The sequence below is a fragment of the Leopardus geoffroyi genome, chromosome B4 (assembly GCF_018350155.1).
Source record: "Leopardus geoffroyi isolate Oge1 chromosome B4, O.geoffroyi_Oge1_pat1.0, whole genome shotgun sequence".
Taxonomy (NCBI): Eukaryota; Metazoa; Chordata; class Mammalia; order Carnivora; family Felidae; genus Leopardus; species Leopardus geoffroyi.
In genome coordinates, this window is record NC_059341.1 from 46,464,348 (window position 1) to 46,489,265 (window position 24,918).

General features: G+C 41.9%; 1 protein-coding gene and 1 non-coding gene across 3 annotated transcripts in view; both read right to left on the reverse strand.

Annotated features, from left to right (window-relative positions):
* Positions 1-10,696: 10,696 nt before the first annotated feature.
* Positions 10,697-24,918, reverse strand: part of GPR19 (G protein-coupled receptor 19) — a 40,743-nt gene continuing 26,521 nt past the window's right edge. For both annotated transcript variants that reach the window (XM_045465719.1, XM_045465718.1), the window contains one exon: positions 10,697-12,283. In XM_045465719.1, coding sequence (XP_045321675.1) covers positions 11,014-12,261 — 1,248 coding nt within the window. In that variant the 5' untranslated portion in view covers positions 12,262-12,283 and the 3' untranslated portion in view covers positions 10,697-11,013. The remainder of the gene's footprint in view (positions 12,284-24,918) is intronic.
* LOC123592352 lies at positions 13,922-14,112 on the reverse strand. Its single transcript, XR_006709739.1, has one exon. It is a non-coding gene; the product is annotated as a U2 spliceosomal RNA (small nuclear RNA).

Here is a 24,918-nt window from a genome sequence, read left to right on the forward strand (position 1 = left end):
CTGGAATGGTGTAGTTGGAAGGCATTTTTAGCAATAATAGCCTTCGATTAATTAAACTAATTTTAAGAACAATTAGTGTTCCAACTGGTAATAATCCTATAATCTGCATAAAGCAGGTTTTCAGACTGCTAGGTAACTTGGTTCTCTTTTCCCTTACTCCATCCATTTTACTTAACTATAGAGTAGTCCTGAGTCAGAGCCAAGACTGCCATGTAAGGTTGGGCTGATTGTGCACTGCACAAAGGCACCCAGTTGAGGAGGTGAATGGATCTAAAATCTAGCTCACATTTCCTACAACAGGCCATGTGCAGAGGAAAGGGCACCTGCTATCTGCTCACCAGGGTACCTTTTGCATCGGTCTGCCCAGAGAGGTGCTTTTTTCTAATTTGACCTTACGGGGTTGGGGGGGGGGGGGGGGAGGGAGGGGGGTACCTTTCTTAATTCCTCCACCCAGAGCATGCGTTTTTAAAAATGCAAAACAGTGCTGTGCTGCAGCTGGCTTATGGCAGGCTCCCCAGAGGAAAGCCAATTGTGTGCATCTCTTCTCAACTCCACATTGAGTGACATCAACTTCGTAGCTTTTAATTGGCAATGATTGGAGTATTGACACATAGAAATCAGTAAATGCTACAAATCAGCGATCCCTGCCCCCCGCCAGACTTGGTTTCTAGCACACCACTGAAAAAGGCCTAGTATAAGCTAGAATGGCCCAACCAGGCATATTGGAGGCCTGGAAAATAGATGGCTAGAAGACCTATGGAGCTGGAAGGGCTCTTTTTGTAAGTCTGTAGGCAGCTTGGAGATGTCCATATCAAATTCAGATTTGTGTTGACCCTTGAACAATACAGGTTTGAACTGTTCAGGTCACACCTTTTTCTTTTCTTTCTTTTTTTTTTTTTTTAATTTTTTTTTTTTAACGTTTATTTATTTTTGAGACAGAGAGAGACAGAGCATGAATGGGGAAGGGGCAGAGAGAGAGGGAGACACAGAATCGGAAGCAGGCTCCAGGCTCTGAGCCATCAGCCCAGAGCCCGACGCGGGGCTCAAACTCACGGACCGCGAGATCGTGACCTGGCTGAAGTCGGATGCTCAACCGACTGCGCCACCCAGGCGCCCCAGGTCACACCTTTTTCAATACAGCACAGCATGCACTTTTCTTCTGATTTTCTTAACATTTTCTTATAGCTTACTTTATTGCAAGAATAGAGAATATAATATGCAAAACATGTGTTGACTTTATGTTATCAGTGGTAAGGTTTCCAGTCAACAGTAGGCTATTAGCAGTTAAGTTTTGGGGGAGTCCAAAGTTGTATGTGGATTTTTGACTTTGTGGAATGTTGGCACCCCATCCCTTGCATTATTCAAAGATCAACTGTACTTCACGAGACAGATGATAGTTGTGACTTAGAAACTGTTAAGGATTGCAGAGAGATACCCAGCCCAACTCTAAAAATGACTAAGAGGTAAATCAGCTGGATTCTTTTTTTTTTTTTTCCAGCGTTTATTTATTTTTGGGACAGAGAGAGACAGAGCATGAACAGGGGAGGGGCAGAGAGAGAGGGAGACACAGAATCGGAAACAGGCTCCAGGCTCTGAGCCATCAGCCCAGAGCCCGACGCGGGGCTCGAACTCACGGACCGCGAGATCGTGACCTGGCTGAAGTCGGACGCTTAACCGACTGCGCCACCCAGGCGCCCCAATCAGCTGGATTCTTAAAGCAAGCCCTGGGGTCAAAGTGGACAAACTAATTCACCTATTGTGCTGTGACAGGTCCCCCAAACACTCCTTGGCTGGGGGTTGGGCTGGAGTTGGACAGTGAGCTTTGGCTTGCACGCCATTTTGATTCTGTAAGATACATATTTGAGCAGGAAAATTCTCCTGTGGTCCAACAGAACCGATTCCGAACCTGCATGCCTCAGTGCCCCTTTGCTGAGAAGGAAAGCAATGCCTGATTAGCACTTCACAGCCCCAAACCCAACATGGAATCAAGTTAGCAGGCTGAAAATGACAACTATGTGTACACTGGGCAGACTTGGATAGTCCAGAACCAAACAGGCTAAATGGCCATCCCAGGCCCACATTGACTTTTGGATCGTACCGCTTCAATGGAGTGAAGACCATGCCTCCCAGCACCACAAGACAAGAAAGTATAGGATTTATGGCTAATAATAATAATACCCCTCAAACCTCAGGTCAGGACAGCCCTGAGCCCCAAGTGCCACAAAAAGAGAAGAAAGAGCATTGAAAAAGGAAGGAAGAAAGCCAAAAAAAAAACGATGGCCAAGCCTTCTCCCAGAAGAAGGCATTCTCATTGACGTCAAGTACAAAATGAAAGCTGGCAGTGCCTCTTCCCTTGTGAGAGTAGCCCCGTGTTCTTCCCACTCCAGACAGAAAAAGGAAAACCCATGTGCCCTGGAGCCTTTTTTTTTTTTTTTTTTTTTTTTAGGGAGGCAGAGTAGGAACTCTACCTAGCAGCAGCCAGTGCAGTGTCTTTAAACAGAGCTATACTAGCATCACTCTTCCTGGAGTGAAGAGGGCCAGCCCTGGTGGGGAAAGGAGTCTTCAGTACAAATCAGAAGCACATAAACACAACACATCTGGGCTCCGGAGATGCTGACTCATTTCGAGGACAATGAGCTGCTGGAAGCATGAGATGAGAAAAGGTTCTTTTTCAAATACAAAGGACTCATCATGGAGTTCCTTTACATTAGCACTCCTTTGGTGAGATAAATGTTTCATAGATCATTAACCACATCATTCTATACCTGGGGGTGTCAGAAAAACATCAAGCTGAAATGTGCTCATTCATTTGTTATCAGATAAAATGAAAATAGAATATCTCTACAAGTGTAATATGTACAATCGCATTCTGAGTAAGATGGCTTTTTAGGAACATTTTTGTTGAGTAAAAAGAAGTAGCCAGTTGTGTGCTGGTAGATGTTTAACGACTGACTCTTGGCTGGGGGAGGTCCGATTTGTAGTATTTACCCATTTCTGGGGTGGAAATATTCCCACCATGGTTGATTTCATGCTACTATGTTGTCAGTCGGCAACCAACATTTTTGAAAATTTAAAAATTGACTCTTGCAACATGTATGAGCCACCTTCACACCACTGGATAATCTATATAGAACGAGAATAGGGAATCTGTTAGGACTCTTTCAGGTACAAGTAAATACCCAACTGAAGAACAATAAGGAGACTGAAAGCTACAGTGGCTTGATAGTGTCAGTAAAGACATTTAAAGTCATTAAAGACACAATATTTCCTTCTGCTCTAGGTTCTTGTCAGTAGGTTGGCTTTCACCATTGGTTTAATCCTCTCATAAACATCCCCAACAGTAAACCCATATATCTTTTCTTTAAAAAAAAATTTTAAGCCATAAACCGTTCTGTTAAATTTTTCTTCAAAATAAACTTAAATGTTGCTTACAATGTTTGTGTTCATAAGTTTGAGTCTATGGCTTTTCACTGTGTTTCTTTCCCCTTCAACTCCCCAGTTACCAAGAAGCTTTTTTTCAATACCTTCATTTTGCTTTCATTTGATATCATTGAAATTTGATTTCAATGAAATTTCATTGATTTCTAGTTATAGTATAATTCATATGGTTTAACCGAAAATATACAACTGTTACATGTTTTAGCTACATAGTTGCCTATGATTAACTATGACCAAGAGTGACTTGGGTCCGTTTCACTGGTTTTTCATACTCTACTAGAATGATAGTTAAATTAACAGGCAAAACTGATTCCCCTCCACCCCCATCAGTTTCCTCTTCTGTATAAAGTGGAAATCCCAACAGAAGGGTGACAATAAAAGTCTACATCCTCAAGTATTTTGTGTATCCTGTTTTGGACCATTCCTCCTTTTTAAAATTATTTTTTAAATTTTATTAATTTATTTTGAGAGTAAGAGAGTATGCAGGCGGGGGAGGGGCAGAGAGCAAGGGAGAGAGGGAATCCCAAGCAGGCTCTGTGCTGCCAGTGCAGAGCCAGACCCTGGGCTTGATCTCAGGAACCGTGAGCTCATGACCTGAGCTGAAATCAAGAGTCAGTTGCTTAAGTGACTGAGCCACCCAGGTACCCCCTGGACCATTCTTTCTTAAGAAATATTTTCAGGGGGAAAAGTTTCCTTTGGGGTGAGTAGTGAAGTAGCCCTACCACCTATGTCCCTTCCATTCAAGTTCCTGCTTCCAATTATTCCTTCCACCTTGAGTCTGTAAAATCTTAACTTAAAAAAAAGAAAAAAAAAAGCTACAGAAGGAAAACAATGCCACAATTTGACAGTAACATTAAAAACCCATTTCTACTAATGTTAACACATGGCAATAGGTGCCAAGTAACTTGAAAAATGGGAAAATTCACCGGGTTAGCAGTGACTAAAGTAAAATAGCATTAGAAAACCTTTATTAAGGGCTTCACATGTGTTCAGTAATACACTGATGATTTACATGAGTTTGGGCTCATTTTATTACTGCAACAATTCTGTAAGGTAGTGTGATGGTTAGTCTCCCATGTCAATTTAGCTAGCTATAGTACCTAGTCATTTAATCAAACACTAATCTAGATGTTGTGAAGGTATTTTGTAGATGTGGTTGACATCTACAATCAGTTGACTTTAAATAAAGATTATCTTTGATAATCTGGGTGGGCTTTATTGAATCAGTTAAAGGCCTTATGAACAAAAAATGAGGTTTCCCAGAGAAGAAGCAATTCTGCCTCAAGACTACAACATCAAATGCTGCCTGCTGGCCCGGCCCATAGATTTCATAAACCGCAACCCCAGCCTGCCTGCCTGCCCTAAACATTTCAAGCTTGTCAGTCCCCTCAATGGCCTGAGCCACTTCCTCCAAATATTATCATCTAGCTAGCTAGCTATCTATCATCTAACTACATCCTATTAGTTCTGTCATTAGGGTTCTAGAGAAGTCTAGTACAGGTAGATACTGCTACATTCCCCATTTTAAAAATGGAGAAGCTGGGGTTTGAGAATAATTTTCTGGGTAAACGGGTGGTAAGCAGAATCCAAACTTCAACCCAGAAGTTGACTTCCGAGCCCTTGAAAGCAACCATAATACTATTTATGACTAAGGAAAACTTTGCTGGCTGGATGTATCGCTGGAATGTTGTGCCTAATTTTCAAAGCATCGTTCAAGTAGAATACATCTTCCTGGACAATCAGATAGCCCAGAAGTGTACATGAATCTAGACTGATGGACAGAGTATGTATCTTTTCTTCTCAGCTAGTGTGCTGTCCGTTGTCTCTACCATACAAATCCTGCATCTACTTTTCTGTTGTCCAGGTGTCTGCCATGTCCTCATCCAGCACGCTCAGGGTCCTATTAGCAGAACACTAATAGACCTAAGACCTTAGAAGACCTAAGACTACTCGGTCTTCTTTTTCATTTTTTGAAAAATTTTTAATGTTTTATTTTATCTTTGAGAGAGAGGCAGAGACAGAGCATGAGCAGAGGAGGGGCAGAGAGAGAGGGAGACACAGAATCCAAAGCAAGCTCTAGGCTACAAGCTGGCAGCACAGAGCCCGACACGGGGCTTGAACTCATGAACCACGAGATCATGACCTGAGCCAAAGTCAGATGTTTAACCAACTGAGCCACCCAGGTGCCCTGGGAATATAGTCTTCTTAGACTGTTCTTTGGAAGATCTGTCAGGGAAGGAGAGTAGAGAAGATTCATTCAAAATTCCCTTAGAGGAACTCTTGGGTGGCTCAATTGATTAAGCATCTGACTCTTGGTTTCAGCTCAGATCATGGTCTCATGGTTCATGAGTTTGAGCCCCGCATCAGGTTCTGTACTGATGATGTGGATCCTGCTCGAGATTCTCTCTCTCTCTCTCTCTCTCAAAATAAATAGAACTTAAAAAAAATTTTCAGGCTGCCAGAACCAGAATCCTCAAACACTTAAAGGGGAATCAGGGAATGTTACAGCTACAGTTTAGATTCCAGACTTAAAAAAAAAAAATTCCCTTAGAGGAGTGTTAATCTGTATTTAGCTATTGTGGGCAAATATCTGGGACTACTTTATTGCTGCCTGCTGAAAACCAGATTATATTTGCAAGCTTCCAGACCTACATTATAATCCTGGAACCAGATATACATGCACCCCTCATTGCAGAGGCCAGGACTTTTTGGGAGTCATTTTCCTGCAGAAGTGAAATCGCACATTCTTCAAATTATAGGTGAATCCTAATTGTATAGCCCTAATTGTATAACTCAGGGTTGATGGGGAGTTTTAAAAGGCAATCTTTTAAAGAGGCTTCTTCTGGAAAAGAATACAGAGCTTTGTTCGGTTGAGCAAAAAGTGCAGAATGGCCCAGATTATAGGGGATCAAAAAATTAAAGACGGTCTGAGGGAAATGAGAGGGCCCCAAAATAAATTCAACCTAAAATAAACTTAACTGCCTAGGAGCATAGGGACATTTACTTTTAGGAAAAGTCTAGATTGCACTTCTATGAAAAGGGCCATGAATTCTCAGAGTCAAATGGTAAAGGGAACAGAAAAGACAGAGGCCTTGGTAAGTGTGGGTGGCACTCCCGCCAGTTTGGTGTCTGATGGGGTTTTGCGAAAGTGATACCATTTGCAAAATGGATTTAAAATAATGTTTTGACTAGTGATTTCATGTCTGTAAAGAGTATTAATTATTTTGGAATTTCCTCCAAATGTTTAGATGCTCTGTCTTTTGAACACACTGATTGATCAGTTAATCTACAGCTGCTTCTTGTGCTCAGCAATTTTCCCTGACTTGTTGCTAGGAGACCAGGACCTCTCAGAAATTGCCCATGTGACAGGCATCAGGAAGAGGTGGTGGGCTCTACCTACTGGCCACAGTGCCACCAAGCGGTCATTCTGCAAAACACTTAGACAAAGTCCGTTTGTCTCCCCTGTTCTCTAATTAGAGTACGCCAAGGTAGTCTCTGTTCCAGATGAATTAGCAGGTTAACTGAACAGTGGGGAATTGTTTATTCTCTTCATAGACTTCTGCACACAGGGAGGATTTTTTCTCCAATAAATGAATCATGCCACGGCAAGCAGAATGGTGAAGTTAAAAGAATGTTGGACTGGGGGGCGCCTGGGTGGCTCAGTCAGTTGAGCATCTGACTCGATTTCAGCTCAGGTCATGAGTTCACGGTTCCTGAGATTGAGCCCTGCGTCGGGCTCTGCACTGACAGCACGGAGCCTGCTTGGATTCTCCCTCTCCCTCTCTCTCTGCCCCTTCCCCACTAGTGTGCATTCTTTTCTCTCTCTCAAAACAAACAAACAAACAAACAAACTTTATATATATAAAAGGATGTTGGACTGGTTGGTAGAAGGCATTTTAGTTTACCCCTAATTTGACCTCCCTTGGTTGTAATTTCCTCTCCTAAACAATAAGGGGCATCGGCTAGGTCTCTCAATGTCCCTTCTAATCCAAAAATCTGTAATTCTTCATTGCTTTTACGTGCAGTTCTTCCAGAGGAGCTCATCCTCAAAGCTGATCCTGGTCCAGTAGCTCCAATAGATCTCAGTTATGTTGTTTCACAGTGAGTTTGAGCAGGGGGCAGCAAGACTGGAAGGGAAAAGGGAAAGACTGTGCCCACCCCAAGACACAAAACTGCCCACCTTATCTGGCAAATGACTGCTCCCACATATTTGGTGGAGGCCCCCCTGGGTAAAATTGTCCTTCCTGAGCAAGGAACTCTGGCCCAGGGAATCAACTCCAGCCATGTTGGGTAAAAACCTGGCATGTCAGGTCAACTGAGAAGCACATATGAGCAGGATGTGCTTGTGGACTTTCAGCAGCAGGCTGATTCGACTAATGCTTTCACTGAAGATTAGAAGAAAAGGAACAACTTGAATTCCACCTTAAAGGATACGTCCCTGTCCCTTCCTCTGACAGTCTCTGGGAGCCAGGTATGAGCATCACCTCTACTCTGAACCCTGTTCCCCACTATCATTTTTCTTGAACTCCGCTTTGGAGGCTACATGAATCCAGATTCATGGCGCGCCTCATATGTACCTGGTAAGGAGACTGGGGTAATGTTTTTACTGCCTCCAATAGGCTGCCTCCCTGTGATTTAACTGATTCTTGCTAGGCAGATATGAGTTATGGAGAATGTTGTTCTTGTACTGTTGGGACTTATGCAAAGCCTCATCAATCTGTGAATTATATCCAGTTTCCTCTATTTCAGGATCAAGTGAGACAACAGGAATCCTGAATATTAAATAAGACTAGGGGCGCCTGGGTGGCTCAGTTTGTAAAGTGTCCAACTTCAGCTAGGCCATGATCTCATGGTTCATGGGTTTGAGCCCTCCATTGGGCTCTGTGCTGAGAGCTCAGAGCCCAGAGCCTGCTTTGGATTCTGTTGTCTCTCTCTCTCTCTCTCTGCCCCTTCCCTCAAGCTGTCTCTCTCTCTCTCTGTCTCTCAAAAACAAATAAACATTGAAAAAAAAGTTTTTAAAAACAGACTAAACAAAAATACAGTGAATTATCAACATGCTCAGAGAATATAGCTGGATTATTATAGGTCATGAGACTATGATTTGGTTGACTCTTTTAATTTGTCATTATTTGGGAGATTCTTTAAAAAAAAAAAACCTTAAAGTGTCAACCAAATCAGTCTCATGACCTATAATAATTCAGCTATGAAATTGTCTCACTGAATTTCCACCGACTAGGATAAACTCACAGAACATTATAGATAGAATGGAGCTTAGAACTCTTTTAGTTTAAACTAAAACCTAAAAAAATATATATAAACAAAATTTAGATGAATTAAATTTAACTTTTTACAATCTTTTAAAAATATTCCTTTTAAATGGACCAACAGTATCGACCAAAAAATGGGCAAAAATGCAAGGGTTTTCTCTGTTTTTTAACAAGTCTGAACCATAGAATTCGAGGGCTAAGTGAGAGAAATGTCTAGCTTCTTTTGTCATTTTAGAGTGCCATCTGCTGATGGGATAAGGAAGAAGATGAGGAGGAAAAAGAAAAAGAAAAATATGAGATGTTCTTTTTGCCTTTTGACCTTGACTGAAGGAAGCAGCTCCATTTAAAAACACCGGCCCTGTAGATGTTTCGTAGATGAAACGCTTTCTTGTTCTTGTTCCTTGTCCTAATTATTAAACCCAGTCTTGTCTCGTTTCCCTTTGTCTGTATCTCTGACATTCAGCACAAGTCCAACAACCTATCCACAGCCAAAGAAAAGGTGAGGGCCAGCTCATTAAATTCCACCTAGACTCTCCTTTTAAGAATGGGCGGATTCTCTTAGACCTTAGATTTCTACCAAAGCAGCAGCCAGAAGACCCACGGAGGCCTGGACGGGTTTGGCCACTCGTGTGTTCCTTAGAGAGACATCTGTAGTGTCAAGGAAAGAGTGATATACATGCAGTTAGAGGCCCTGAGTGTGAATACCAGCTCTGTCATACTCCAATGTGGGCAAGTCACAAAACATAGCATTCCAGATTCTCATCTATGAGGCGCAGATGACAAGAAGTACATCACAGAATTCCCAAGAGGATAAAATAAGATAATGCAGGTAAAATTGCTGAAGAACTGGAATTATTATTTGCAGCTCTTAACTGGGATGTGAAAATGCAAACTGTCTTGTCTGTAAGCCCTTTATTGTTTATTTATTTTTAACATTTATTCATTTTTGAGAGACAGAGAGCATGAGTGGGGGAAGGGCAGAGAGAGGGACACAGAATCTGAAGCAGGCTCCAGGCTCTGAGCTGTCAGCACGGAGCCTGATGCGGGGCTCGAACCCACGGACTGTAAGATCATGACCCGAACTGAAAGTCGGACGCTTAACGACTGAGCCACCCAGGTGCCCCATGTAGGCCCTTTACTGTTTAAATAGGAACATTTTTAAAATGTGCTGGACCTAGATTTGAAACAACAGAAAGCTGACAAGCAGAGAAGAAAACCTAGAGATAGCACAGGCAAAGAAGAGTCTGAATTTGGCCAGGCTATGAAGATGTATCCTGGAGAGAGATGAGGGGAAAAAGGCGCTGGTTGGACGTATGGCCTCAGGTCAGAGTATCAAGGAGGATGAAGCAGGTGCTTCTCGTCCTCGCAATATCTATTTATAGAGGTCGGGCCAGGCAGCCAAAGCCCTCTGCCTGAAGCGCAGAGCACAGAGAAACGCCATGTGTCATTTCTCCCACTGGCATTTTCTAAAGGGCTTGCCTAGCAAGGACACCTACTCATTTGCTTGAGTTTAACTCATAGAAGGGAAGTAAACATCCTAGACACAGCCCAGATGGGACACAGATGTGAGAAAAACATATTGACCTCGGAATTTTCAAGACCTCATCAACTGCTTAGGTTAAGGGAGAATGAAAATGAGAGATGGGGAGAGAGAGAGAGAGAGAGAGGAGAGAGATATTAGGCAATTTTATAAGTTTTCTTTCCCTAAGAATCCTGAGTCAAATTTAATCACAGAAGACTTCCCAGAAAGTTCCAGTGTATTCCATCATACGGGGTGCTTTCCACAGGAGATCCGGACAGCGATTACTTGGAAGAAACTAATGTAAAAACATATACAATATTAACACTCCCTCAATGTTACTTAGTCGCAGAAATACAAGTCTCTGAAATGTGTGTGACAGGAGATTTCATTTGGAACAGAAGCCCATAGTTATAAAATTTCAGTAGGGAGGAGAAAAAGGAGACAGAATAAAACAAATTTGACTCATTAATCAAAGGCTGTGTGTATGGTTTATGCTTTTTGGACCTAATGGTAACTAAAAAGTAGGAACGCATTCTCTCTTTTATGCACGTAACTAATAGAGTAAAAGAACTCTTAACTATAGCTCAAGGTGAAAGCTTCCCCTAAAAGAAAAGGCAACCAAAAGAAAACCACAGAAATTCCAATCCATAGTTAAATGCATTTTACAAAATAAAACATTTCCCTCAGAAAGTTGACAGAAAAAAAAAATGCATATAGCTTCTGTTTTTAGAGTTAAAGCTTTTTAATCTCTGGCAACATAACAATAATTGAAAGAACTCTGCGAAATTAGACAAAAGTATTTGGTGGATTTGAATTAATGGGCCAAGCAAGCTTTTTTTCCTTGGCTTCTCTGTCAAATGAATCATAGATTGAGTCTTTGGTTATAGTTTTGGCCGTGGGAGGAATTTCTGAAATGCCAACGTAGTTTTTTTTGGCCATCCTTGAACTGGTTGTGATAGTATAGGCATTGCTTCGGTAACACTTCATTGAGGACATGCAAAAAGTTTCTTTCATTCCTCTCCTAAAATTGGCATTATAAATGGAATAGAGCGTAGGTTTAGAGGCTGAAGAACTAAAAGATATCCATGTGATAGCTGTGAAAACAAGAGAACTTTTCTTAGAGTCCCGTTCGGGGGGGTGCCACAGCTGAGCCACATGAAAAGGTAGCCAGGAGAGCAGGAACAATAGATTTAAAATGAGGAACATCTTGATAGTTTTCACTTTTGTCCTCGGGACAATGTTCATCGTCCTCCGCACTGTCCGACCATCGGTGCCTATTCTCCAGATATACTTCACGACCTTCTGGTAAAATAAGATGATGAGGACAGAAGGAATCACAAAGCTCACCAAGAAATGGATGACAGTGTAGGCAGTTCCTTCCCAAGAGGCAGGGAGGAAGTAATTGCAATGACTGTCCCAGTGGGAGCCATAGAAAAAGAACATGGGGGTCACGAAGGCTGCATTGAAGACCCATGACGCAGCAATCATTTTCTTGGCTTTTTCTCTGGACACCTTGAAGCTCAGTGGATAGACAATGGTGTAGAACCGGTCTATGCAGATGGAGAGGAGGACGTAGATCTGGACGCCCGGGGTGAGATACTGAAAATACCGCACCAGCTTACACATCACACTGCCAAGTGTCCACCTCCCTGTGGCGAACTGAAGCAGGACGAAAGGTGTACTGGCGACGCTGACGAGAAGATCAGCACATGCCATGGAGACCACAAAGTAGTTGGTGGTGGACTGTGTCCTCCTACTCCGGTGGATGACCAGACAAACCAGGGAGTTGCCAAATACAGAGAACAGCCACAGGGCCCCGAAGAAAATGCTGGCTGTGGCCACTTCCCCGGGTCTCAGTCCATACTGCAGGTCCGTTCTGTTGCTCATCCAGCCGTGCTCCCCATGTAAGTCTGTCAGGTCACGGCTTGGCAGAGGTGTGGCTGTTTCGGTGCAGCTGTGGTTTTGGAGGGGCACCAGGAGCGTGGGGATGACCAAAGGCGGCTTGCTGTTATCCATTCTGTGAGCAAAAACCATATTCACTTTTTTCCTCTTAGTTCTGGATAAGAAAAGAAGAATGAGGCCTCCTGTTAAAATGGTGTTATAAAGAGCGACTCCTAAGGCTAACAGTCTTATCGGACACTGAGACTGTTGTTGTCTGTCAGTGAGTAGGACCTGTGGACTGGCAGGAACCCTGGACTACCATCCAGAAAGAGCTCTGGTTCCACTTCTCTTTTGTTTTAGGAGCTGTTTTGGCTGATCCCAGCTCAGGCTGTCCCTGGCCTCTCCCTTTCTCAACCCTTACTCAAGTGAGGTAGAACTCCTGCCCAGCCCCACCCCTAGACATATCCTTGTTGCCTTCACCTGCTGGGGACCACAAAGGGTTAAGGCACTCAAATCTGGCTCATGGTAAGGGTGCTACTCCCAAATGGAATGCACGGCAAGCAGGTGAGAAGTTCCTAAATGTCAGGACATTAAAGCAGTGAGGCTGCGACAAGAAGACTCGGGCAGATGGAAACACAGGGATGTCAGCTATGGAAACAGCTAACAGGAATCTGTGCAGACAGCCTGGCTGGTTCCCAGAGATGGCCCCGTTCTTACTTATGCAGAATTTCCAGTACAGAAGCATTATGAAAGGCACGGAGCAACTGTATATAACACTTTCACAGGAGCCAGAAGTAGCTTCTAATTTAATGACATCTGAAAATAGCTTGCTTCTTCCAAAAGATGACATGATCCCTGTTCTAATACCTTGCTACTTACAAATGATGTAACTTGAGGCTATTCTGCTGTTACTGTTTCATAGAATAACATATTGACTAAAGAACATACAAGATGTTCTCTATAGAATGTAACCAGGTTACTAGAAAGTTTGTGGCAAATGGATGATTAAAACCAGCCAACTGTAACTGTTACTCAGCTGGGTAAATAAACATTTATTTATTTTTGAGAGACAGAGAGAGACAGAGCATGAGCAGGGGAGGGGCAGAGAGAGAGGGAGACACAGAATCCCAAGTAGGCTCCAGGCTCCAAGCTATCAGCACAGAGCCTGATGTGGGGCTTGAACTTACAAACCGCGAGATCATGACCTGAGCCGAAGTCGGACACTTAACCTACAGAGCCACTCAGTGCCCCTCAGCTGGTTTTTTAAAAGCTTATGACCTTTGGGGCGCCGGGATGGCTCAGTCAGTTAAGTGTCTGACTCTTGGTTTCACCTCAGATGATCTCATGGTTTGTGAGTTTGAGCCCCACATAGGGCTCTGTGCTGACTGTGTGGAGGCTACTTGGGATTATCTTTCTCCTCTTCTTTGCCCCTCCCCCATTCATGCTGTCTCTCTCAAAATAAATTAAAAAAAAATAAATAAGTAAAAGCTTATGATCCTTAGATATAGAAGATTATTATAAATTTAGCCTTTAACTTTTTAGGGTACTATTTGGTGACAATAAAAGTTATACTTTTTTTTTTTTAAGTTTATTTATTTTGAGAGAGAGAGAGAGCAAGCAAGGTAGGGGCAGAGAGAGAGAGAGAGAGAGAGAGAGAGAGAATCCCAAGCAGGCTCTGCACTGTCAGCGCGGAGCCTGATGTGGGGCTTGAACTCATGAACCATGAGATCATGACCTGAGCTGAAGTCGGACGCTCAACTGACTGAGCCACTCACGTGCCCCATACCTGCTTTTAGAAACCCAGTGAAAGGAAGGGAGGTGCACCGTTCCCGCAAGTACTGCAATACCGGGTCGATGCGCGGAGTGGACAGAGCAAGCCCCTATTCCATCTCCCGGCTCCAAAAATCCATTTAATATATTGTCCTCAGATAGAGGACGTATCAGATATTAAACTGATAAGAACAGATACTACACTTGATCTTAGCCAAAAGGCCGAGAAGCGATAAAGTTATACTTTTTAATAGGTAAAACAATTATATAATTGTGGGCTATTCAATTAAAATTGGCGTGACTTTGGTTGTAGTTGGATTATTAAGGTCTAATTTGGTCTGAATCTATTAAGCAGAAAGAGAAAACACAGCATCTGTGTCCAAAATAACCAGAGCAGTCCCATGTAGCCTGTGGCACAGCAGGGGGGCCCTCCAGCAGCTCCCGAGGGGCCCTGTGTCCCTGTTGGTAGGCTCCTGTTGACCAGCCTCACACAGAAGCGTTTCTGAAGTTTAGAGGTGGGATTAAAGAGCAGTTTTTGTTATTGTTTTTCTTTTAAAGATTTCATTTTTTAAGTAATCTCCACACCCAACGTGGGGTTCAAACTCACAACCCTAAGATCAAGAGTCACACGCTCCTCCAACTGAGCCATTCAGGTCCCTACCAAGAATAGTTCTTAATGAAAGAACAGTTTTTCTTTTTTCTTTTTTTTTTTTTTAATTTTTTTAACCTTTATTTATTTTTGAGACAGAGAGAGCAAGCATGAGTGGGGGAGGGGCAGAGAGAGAGGGAGACACAGAATCCGAAGCGGGCTCCAGGCTCTGAGCTGTCAGCACAGAGCCCGACACGGGGCTCGAACCCACGGACTGCGAGATCGTGACCTGAGCCGAAGTCGGACGCCCAACCGACTGAGCCACCCAGGCGCCCCGAAAGAACAGTTTTTAATGGCAGAACAGTTCTTAATGGCCCACTTTTCCTTGAAGGACTTTTGCACTAATTTGTGGTAGGGAGATGAGTGTTAATATATACTGTTCTCACCCTGAAACCACATTCAACAAAAATCTGGAGCTCATTGTGATGTAGTAAATGCCAGTCCCATATTACCTTCAGGCTTTTTTGTCCATAAGGCAGCCTTACGTGATTTCTCAAAAGAAATGTAAGATAATTAGAGATTTGACTACTAGAAGGCTTTTAAGCATGGCTGGCTGGGTGATATTATAAGAATACCAACCACATTCTCCATCAAAAAAAAATCAGGATATGCAGTCTGAAAACAGAATATAAGATCTAAAATTAGCACTGCCCTAGAAAATCTGGAATGCATGACCCTTGTACTTATAAAGTTGAAATGATCTCTTCACCTTTATATGTGTAAAACCTACGAAATGCCACAAAAAAATATTTTTTTAAAGATTTAAACTTTTAGGGGCACCTGGCTGGCTCAGTCGGTAGAGTGTGTGACTTGATCTCGGGGTTGGGAGTTTGAGCCTCACACTGGGTGTGGGGATTATCTACAAATAAAATAAAATGTAATAAAGATTTAAAGTTTAAAAGTAAAACAGATGAGGAATCTTCCCAGGCTGTGCTCAACTTTTGGGGGATGCCTGCAGCGTAAATAAAACAGGACTTGGTGGCACAGCCTCTTTTCCGTAGTCAACACACACACTTTGAACCTGTGAACTTACTTTTGTTTCTCTCTCCCTTGTAGCAAAATTCTGGAGATGAAACTCAAGTTCACCACCACAACTAAAGCACCAGGAGGCCTTCCATCACTTCCTCCAGCTGCATTACACCAGCGAGTGTGTCTGCCCATCCTCTAGCCCCACCACTCGGAAGCAGAGGCTCCTAAAGCTCAGAAATCGGACGAGGGAGCCTTGAGGAGGTCCTGAGTCCAGGTCTCCCCAACGATGGCACGACTTTTTGGACATTACGTACAACTGCTACGGCTCTGTTTTTTCATTCAGTAAACCAAGACAAGACACTATGCTAGGTACTAGGGAAACTGATAAGTAAAGCCCGTAAGAGGGAAAATGGATAAACAGCTGCCTGACATAACTAAATTCTGTAATAATTATAATTGATTCTAAAAAGGCAAGCAGCTAAGTGGCAGAGAAAAACAAGGACCCAATTTTACATGGGATATGAAAAAGAAAGGAGACACTTCACAAAGGAGGTGATATTTGAGTTGGGGATTTAGAGACTAGGACTTCTTTAGGAAGACAGGGAGTGAAAAAAACATTCCAAAGAAGAGAGAGAGCATGTGGAATGAATTTGGGGGTCATCTTTTTTTGGGTCCCCTTTCCCTTAGGGGACATAGTTTCCTACAAACCACACCTCCTAGAGTATACACAGTTTCTAAATGTCCTACAATCAAACTGACCTAAAATTTCCCCAAGGTTACAGTGAGAGGTTACATTTTCTGCATTCATGGGCTGAAATGTGGTCAACAGTGGATGAGAGTATGAACAAAGCCAGAATGGCTGTGGTACCCTTGTTCACACAGCACTTTGTTAGTCCTTTATTGCAGCATTTTCCAAGTATACTTTCCTTTAGAACAATGGTTCTCTAGCTTAGCAACGCATTGGACTCTCTCAGGGAGCTTTTAAAAAATACCGATGTCCTGGTCCTCCCCCAGAGATTCTAATTTAACTGGCCTGGAGTGCAACCCCCCAGGTGATCCTAATGTGCAGCCAAGATCAGGAGTCCTTGCTTCAGAATTGCTTTCATGTTTCTGACTTCCCCCATCAAACTGTGGGCTCCCAGGTGAAGAATGCTATTCTTTGTCTTTACATTAATAATTGCCCATTAAATATTTACTGAATCAAATCCATAGGGACAGAGAACTGAAATGTAGGACTCCTACCATAGGGGGCTCTGCTAGGAGAATTAAACCCAGAGATAGAAAGTCATTGTGTCTTCTCATGGAGCTGAAACACTGGTGACCATGGAGACAGGGAAAACAGACTGTGAAACTAAAGTCACCTCCATCGACTGCTACATGCAGTAGAATTCTCATTTAAGGGAGAGTGAAGGTAGTTGAGACGTCTGTCCTCAGACAGGCTTCTGCAATCCCCACCCCCCAAAAAATAGTCTGCCATGTTATAACTAAATTCTAGGGTTCCAAAGTAAAATTTCAGGTTCCAAAGTAAAATTTCGCCTACCCCATTAATTTGGAAATAAATCCTTCTTCAGGGGAGTGTTTCTGAAATACAAGGGTTGTTTAATTAGTTATTATGTCTGGGTTATCCATATGCAGTAATTTTAACAGCAACAGAAAAAACTTATTCACCTCTTTCCTGCTCCACCTCTCTCTTCCCCTTCAGTTCTGAGACTGCCACATGATACACCCCACTGAGTTGACTACTGAAGGCCCTTATTAGAATATATCTCTATACACTATCATTCATCTATCAGGCTCTAGGAGAGCTATTGCAATATACAGGTGGGGAAATGGTGGATGGGTTGACATGGTATAGAGCTAGGGACTGGGTGGACCTCCATCCCCCACTCAGGAGCCTGGGGTAAATTCCTGTTACTGTATATTGCAATTTTTACTTCGTTTTGTTTTTTGTTTTTGTTTTTTTCAAGTTTATTTATTTTGAGAAGGGGAGAAGGCGAGAGAGAATCCCAGACAGTCTCTGACCTGCCAGCACAGAGCCCGATGTGGAGCTCAAACTCATGAACTATGAGATCATGACCTGAGCGGAAGTCAGATGCTCGACCAACTGAGCCACCCAGGCACCCTGCAACTTTTATTTTGAATGTTGCTTTGCTTCATAAGGTTATGAGTTCCTTAGGGCAAGGACTGTGTTTTTATCTCTGCATCACTGGGCCATATAGATACTAAAAGTTTACCGAATAAATAAATGGATAAATGTGTTAATAAAAAGTATCCAATACTTGAAAATAAAGCAAAGGGAGTATAGCATGTCTTTTTAATGTCATGCTAAGACACTGTTAAAGGGGGTTCCCCCAAAGAATTATTTAATTCTCTGGGAGAATGTATCTGTGCTTGATTTTCTATTTACTATATGACTAAAGCCCAGACATTGTGAAAGTACATGTTAACATGCAGATTTCTGTCTAGCAGAAAAAATAACTCCAAGAGTTATGAACTTACTGCTCTGTAGGACATCAGTTTTGTGTCTGTCTAGCAATCTTATGTCCATCTTCTTTAAAAAAACAAACAATAGGGGTGCCTGGGTGGCGCAGTCGGTTAAGCGTCCGACTTCAGCCAGGTCACGATCTCACCATCCGTGAGTTCGAGCCCCGCGTCGGGCTCTGGGCTGATGGCTCAGAGCCTGGAGCCTGTTTCCGATTCTGTGTCTCCCTCTCTCTCTGCCCCTCCCCCGTTCATGCTCTGTCTCTCTCTGTTCCAAAAATGAATAAACGTTGAAAAAAAAAATTAAAAACAAACAAACAAACAAAAAACAATAACAATAACAAAACCCTATAAATACCCATCTATTCAAATGCTCTTAGAACCAGCCCTATTACCTCATTGGTTTCTTCAGTAGCAAGTTGATAAATCTTTGACCTACGTTCATCCCCTATTTGTGTAAGAGTGAGTCATGATTTTAGCTTTTTGAAAATCACACTGATAGGTGGATGAATGCATGAAAGATGAGAAACAAACAAAAGGACCAAAAGAGGAACAGAGGCACATAACTGACAAACTTGGTTTACTTCAGGGTTGTACCAGGGGCCATTCCTTGCCAAGCATCAACTGCTGCTTCGGCTTCTAGATTCAAAGAACCCTAACAACTGATCTCTTTTCCCACATGGAATTATAAAGATTCACAGGCATTCTTACAATAGAGAAAGACCATTTTTATTTCTGAAATCTGTTTAAACATTTAATGTCAAACTAGAATTTTTATAATGTTGAATTTTTTTTTACATGATTTGGTTGGGGAAAAAAAAAAAAAAAAAAACAACCTGAAACATTTTCTTGTACCATGGTAAGCTTCTGCTGGACCAAAGCAGATACCTAAGATAAGGTTGTTTACTACTGAGCAGTAAGACTAATTACAATTATGACAGTAGTTACAGCATTAACACCACTGAGAATTGATATCTATTTTGTGCTTACTATATGTCAGGTACTTCATACACATAGCCCTTTGAGGTAGGTAATAGCCGTATTTCACAAATGGAAAAAACTGAAGTTCTTCCCCAAGATCATATAGTTATAAAGTAGTCACCCCAGGACTGCCTCACTCCAAAGCCCATGCTCTTAACCACCACTGGGGCTTCATGCCTAGGGAGGCCACAAAAGGCTGGATCTGAATTCAGAGGTTCACACTGGATGTACATGGATAGGTCTTTCTTGACTCCTCAAACACAGGAATGTAAAATTATTCCGCCACAGCCTCTTGCCTACCCACAGATACATCTGTTCAATATGCTAGCTCAGAAATATGGACATAGTGAACATTTGGGGAAAAAAAAAATCACTCCCACCATATACTGCACAGAGGCTTGGCATCAAAAGTACAGTAAGACATGTTGGTCTGGAAATACAGCCTTTCTTCAGAATGAAAAATGTGAGATGATTGGAAATTCATTATAACACATGATTAACCGTTATTGGCTTTTAAACACAGGATGAAAGCAGAACTCTAAACCCGTTTGAACTGAAAGTGAGGAAAAGTTTGATCAATGGTAGTGCCCCAAGTAGGGAAATGTCTCCTTTAAATTTTAATTTTTGCAACTTAGAAAATACCATGGTGGTAGATATTTTCTCTTAAACCTTGCATTGTTAGTAGGCTGTATATATGAAAATAAGAAATACCCAAAACAGTAGTGGGTGACTGGCTTGCATGAGCTCCCCAGAGCCAGCTGTGCACATTTCTTCGCAACTCCAAGTTCAATGACATCATGCTGGTATAAATCAGCCTTGGCAGGAATATTCACACCATGGAAACTGACAAACACCACAAATCAGGTTTTGTTTTTTTTTTTCTTCTCCTGCTCAACTAGATGTTAAACATTTACCAGCCTACTGCCTCCAGTAGGGCAGGATTTACAGGGCAACATACCCTGAAGCCCTGAATTTACATCCCTGAATTTACAAATGGCTAAGGAGGCCACACAGGCTCTTCAGAAGCTTCCTGAATGGTTATCTTGCTTTCTGGCTCTGAGCTATGGCTTTGGTGTGGACACTGAGCTCAGTGCTTTATGGAACTACATAAGGCCCAGGTAGCCACTAGCATGACTGTGGTGGGGGAACAAAAAAACCAGAGAGTATAAGACACGTTCTCACAATGTGCCACCCAGATATGCCTGCCAGATGAAATACAGGATCCCCAGTAAAAGATGAATTTCAGATAAAGGACAATATTTTAGCACAGATATATCCCATATAATATTTAACTGGTATCCTATATTTTTATTAGCTAAATCTGGCAAACCTACACCCAGAACATAATCCTGTGCTGAAAATCTTCTCATCTCACAATATAGGAATATTGCAAAGCGTACATGTATGAAGGCTTGGAAGTCAGAAAGCTCAAGTGTAAATTCCACCTTCATTGCTCACTAAGTTGTTGTGTGACCCGGGACAAATGATCTAACCCTTCTTGAACTCCAGTTTTCTTATCTGTAAAATAAGGATAATTATTCCTATCGTATTTGATTATTATGAAGATAAAATGAGATAATATATGCACAGGAGTTAAATGAGCTAATACCAACCAATCTGCCTAGTATGAGGAAAATTGTCAATAAGCCTTATCCTTGTGCAGGTCTATACATGATCTAATGCAGTGTCTAGCACATAGCAAGTGCTTAAAAAATTAGCACTCTTATGGAGGTTCTTTTTTTTTTTTTTAAATTTTTTTTTTTTCAATGTTTATTTATTTTTGGGACAGAGAGAGACAGAGCATGAACAGGGGAGGGTCAGAGAGAGAGGGAGACACAGAATCGGAAACAGGCTCCAGGCTCTGAGCCATCAACCCAGAGCCTGACGCGGGGCTCGAACTCACAGACCGCGAGATCGTGACCTGGCTGAAGTCGGACGCTTAACCGACTGCGCCACCCAGGCGCCCTGAGAGGTTCTTAAAAAAGTTAAAAATAGAACTAGTACAATCCAGCAATTGCACTACAAGGCATTTACCTAAAGAATACAAAAATACTAATTTGAAGGGATACATGCACCCCAAATGTTTATAGCAGTATTATCACAATAGCCAAATTAAGGAAACAGCCCAAGTGTCCACTGATAGGTGAACGGATAAAGAAAATGTGATACACACACAAACACACACACACACACACACACACACACACACACACACACACACACCCCGGAATATTACTCAGCCATAAAAAAGAATGAAATCTTGCCACTTGCAACAACAAGGATGGAGCTAGAGAGCATTACGCTAAGTGAAGTAAATCAGTCAGAGAAAGACAGGCACCATATGATTTCACAATATATAGAATTTAAGAAACAAATGAGCAAAGAGGAAAAAAGGAGAGGCAAACCAAGACTCAACTATAGAAAACAAACTGATGGTTACCAGAGGGGAGCCTGAGGGACAGGTGACCTAGGTGATAGGGATTAAAGAGTGCACTTCTGATCAGCACTTTGTGATGAATGGAAGTGTTGAATCACTATACTGTACACCTAAAACTAACATTATACTGTATGTTAACTAAATGGAATTTAAATATCAACTTTTTAAAATTTGAAAAAAAATTAGCACTCTTACTACTGTTAGCCCATGGAAGTCTCAAAAGCCATATGACAAGCAAATTTTAGTAACCACATCTCATACTGTAGTGATAATACTAACATAGTCACATAATTTAACTGTGTTAAGAGTGAATGGCTTTTGCAGAGGGGCCTTGGCACCTAATCATTATTCACATTGTTGATTCTAAGGGAAAAATCATTGTGATCCAAATAAATCAACACAGCCTTTCTCCAAGTTGGGCATGATTTTTTTTAGTGACAGATTAGCCAAATAAAACCTTTTTCTATACTTTAAACCAAAATATGTAATACAATGAATTGAATGTCTTTCTCAAAAACATGTGAAATCGACTCCACTTAAATTATTTCCATTAAGTAATTCTGAATAATTGCAAAAGAACCTCATACTTCCAGTGAAACAGTTTCTCCTCCACCATCGGAGACCCCTAGTATCACATGCTTACTAAACCTGGAATTTTCTCTACTGCCCTTTCCCCCTTTTCTATTGTATGTCATATAACATATAAATATTCCTCCATAATATTTCCAGCTCTGTGCCTTTGAATCTGTTTCCAGCCTGGGATCGGGCAGTGTCCTAAGAGCAGCCTGGGCACACCATCTTTGTGTCTGGATACTGGTTGTCCATGGACCTGTATTACTCTTCTACCACCTTTACCTTTCTTTGTCCTTCACATGAATTCTAAAATATCAGAAATAAACAGAGTCAGCATCCTTGGAGTGATTTCTGGGAACAAGGAAAGCTTTCTCAACTTCTCTTACCATTAGAGCATCATTCTTTTAAAGTCAAGATCCCTATTAAAATGTAAATGCTTCTTAAAGAGTAAATATTTTTACCATTATAAGCAGAAGAGACCCCTTTTATCTCTGAGATCAATGATCTTAGTGGAAAGGAAAAAAGAAGAGATGCCAAAACAAAAGTCTTGAGGACAGTCACACCTGCGAGAATAAAGATGGGGTGCCATTATGGGAGGGAATGGGTGAAGGGTGAAAGGCTGAAGGTGAAGAAGCACCTACTTGACAGTTTTGTGTAGGGATGGCTAGCACTGGAATAAATGTCACACCCAAAAGAATATAACAGAAAAGAACCCAAGCTCTACCCTACATGAACGTTTCTGTTGGTCATGAGCTGCAGTCCTCCCCAAATTCTTTACAAACAATGTTGCAGGAGAAAATGTTAGGTTACCCTAGCATCTCACTATAGGTGCATATAAAGGACACTAGCCAATCTCTCTCACCCCACTGCCACTTAGTAAAGTTCTGTGCAGGAGGGATGCAGCTCCAGGGTTAATAATACTGAACTTCTCCCTCTCTCTACTGTTCACACAAAATCTATAAAGTCAGACAAAATGGGGGGGGGGGGGTGGAAATATCAAGAAACATCTCCCTAAGAAATGACTATTTTCTTACAATGGTATATGCAAAATAGTCTTCAATTATACAATTACCCAATATTTTTTATCACTTAATATGAACCAGGATTGTGCTAATTGCTAAAAATCTAGAAGTCAGCTAGACAGACAAGGTCCCTGTTTTTGTGGAGCTTACCTCTAGTAGGGAAACAAATAACAGCTAAACAAATACATAAGGAGTAAAGAAATGGCTAGTGTATATAGATAGATAGATAGATAGATAGATAGATAGATAGATAGATAGATATATGGAGAAAAATAAAGCAAAATGAGGGACCAAGGATCCATGAAAAATGGGATGGCACGTGACTGGTTGGTTACCCAATGGCCATTCCCAACTTCTCCCTTGCCTTCCTCTCTCAAGAGGCTGAAAAGGCAAGATAACCACTTTCTGCCATTCCTTGCAGCTAGGGATGGTCACACCATCATTGCTTCTGGCACTGAGACAAGAGGAAATCTCTAGGTGGGTGTTGGGAAGCTCTTGAGAAAATGTTTCTCTCTTGATAAGAGGAAAGAGGCATGTGGAAAGTGTTCTGTCTTGTGGGCCTGGCTGCCCCTTACTTCTTAACCTTTGTAAACTGTCATGTGAAGAGGTCGGGGCACTGGGTGGTATCTTATCACCCAGTAATAAGGGCAGGGGAAGTCCTGAGACTCAAAAAGATATTACCCAGTGTCCTGACACTGAGGTAATGTTAGAACAGCCACCACTAGGCTTCTCAAATAAGCAATGTTTCTGTATGGCTTTAATCCCCTTTGAGTTTTCTATTACTTGCCTCTAAAATCATCGTAACATAGGGTCTTATTTTAGATGGAGTGGCCAGAGAACAGTTCTCTGAAGAAGTGATACTACAGCTGAAACTCCAGTGATGGCAAGCCAGCCACAGGAAAGTCAGAATAACATTCTAGGCAGAAGCAATGTGTGCAAAGACCCTGGGGCAGGAATAAGCTTGTTATGTAGCTGGAGCATATGAATGTGGAATAAAATGGTACCTGATATAATCAGAAAGGTAGGCAGTGGATTAAATCACATATGGCATTGCAGGGCACAGATATTATTCTTATTGCAATGAGACTCACTGTAGGCTTTAAGCAAAAGAGTGATAGGAGTATGACCTGATTTATGTTTTAAAAATACAACTTTAATTGCTGTGTAGGTGGCTGAGAGAAGTGGGGGCACCAGTTAAGAAACTATTACAATAAGCTAAGTAAGTAATAATGATGGCTTAGACCTAGTAGCAATGTAGGTGGAGAAAAGTAGATGGCTACTGAAAATATTTTGGAGACAGAGCCAAGAATATCTGCTGGTGTGTGATGGGGTTAGGGGAACAGGGATGACTCCTAGGTATGAGGGTCTGCGATGTGGGGGGGAGGGAGAAAAAGTTTGGGGAGCTGGAAATCAGTAATTCTATTTTGGGTGAGTTACATTCTTAGCAGATACCCAAGTAGAGACATCCAGTTGTCAGATAAATAGATTAAGTTTGGAGAAATGTCTATTGAGATTCTTTGCCCATTTTCATTAAGTCATTCATCATTCCATAAATCCATTTTAAGATCATACTATGTGTCAGAATGTACTGTGCTAAGAACTATGTATACAATGACCAATAAAACCATGTCCCTACTTTCAGGAAGTTCACAGTCTAATTACTACTCTGCTGTGGAGGGATGGAGAGAAGAGGAATAAATAAGTACAAATAAAACCAGTAAGTTGTAGTGAGTTCTGTGAAAGAAAAGAGCAGAGCATGGTAGGAGGACCTTCTTTAGGGCTGGGTAGTTGGAGAACCAAAGGAAGCAGTAGCAGCCATGACAGAGAAGAACAAGCCATTGCTAGTAGACTCCCTAGGACTCCTGCTGCAGACAGATGACAAGACAAGAAAACCCAGTCCCTAAGCTGCCCTGGATCCCCAGCTACCT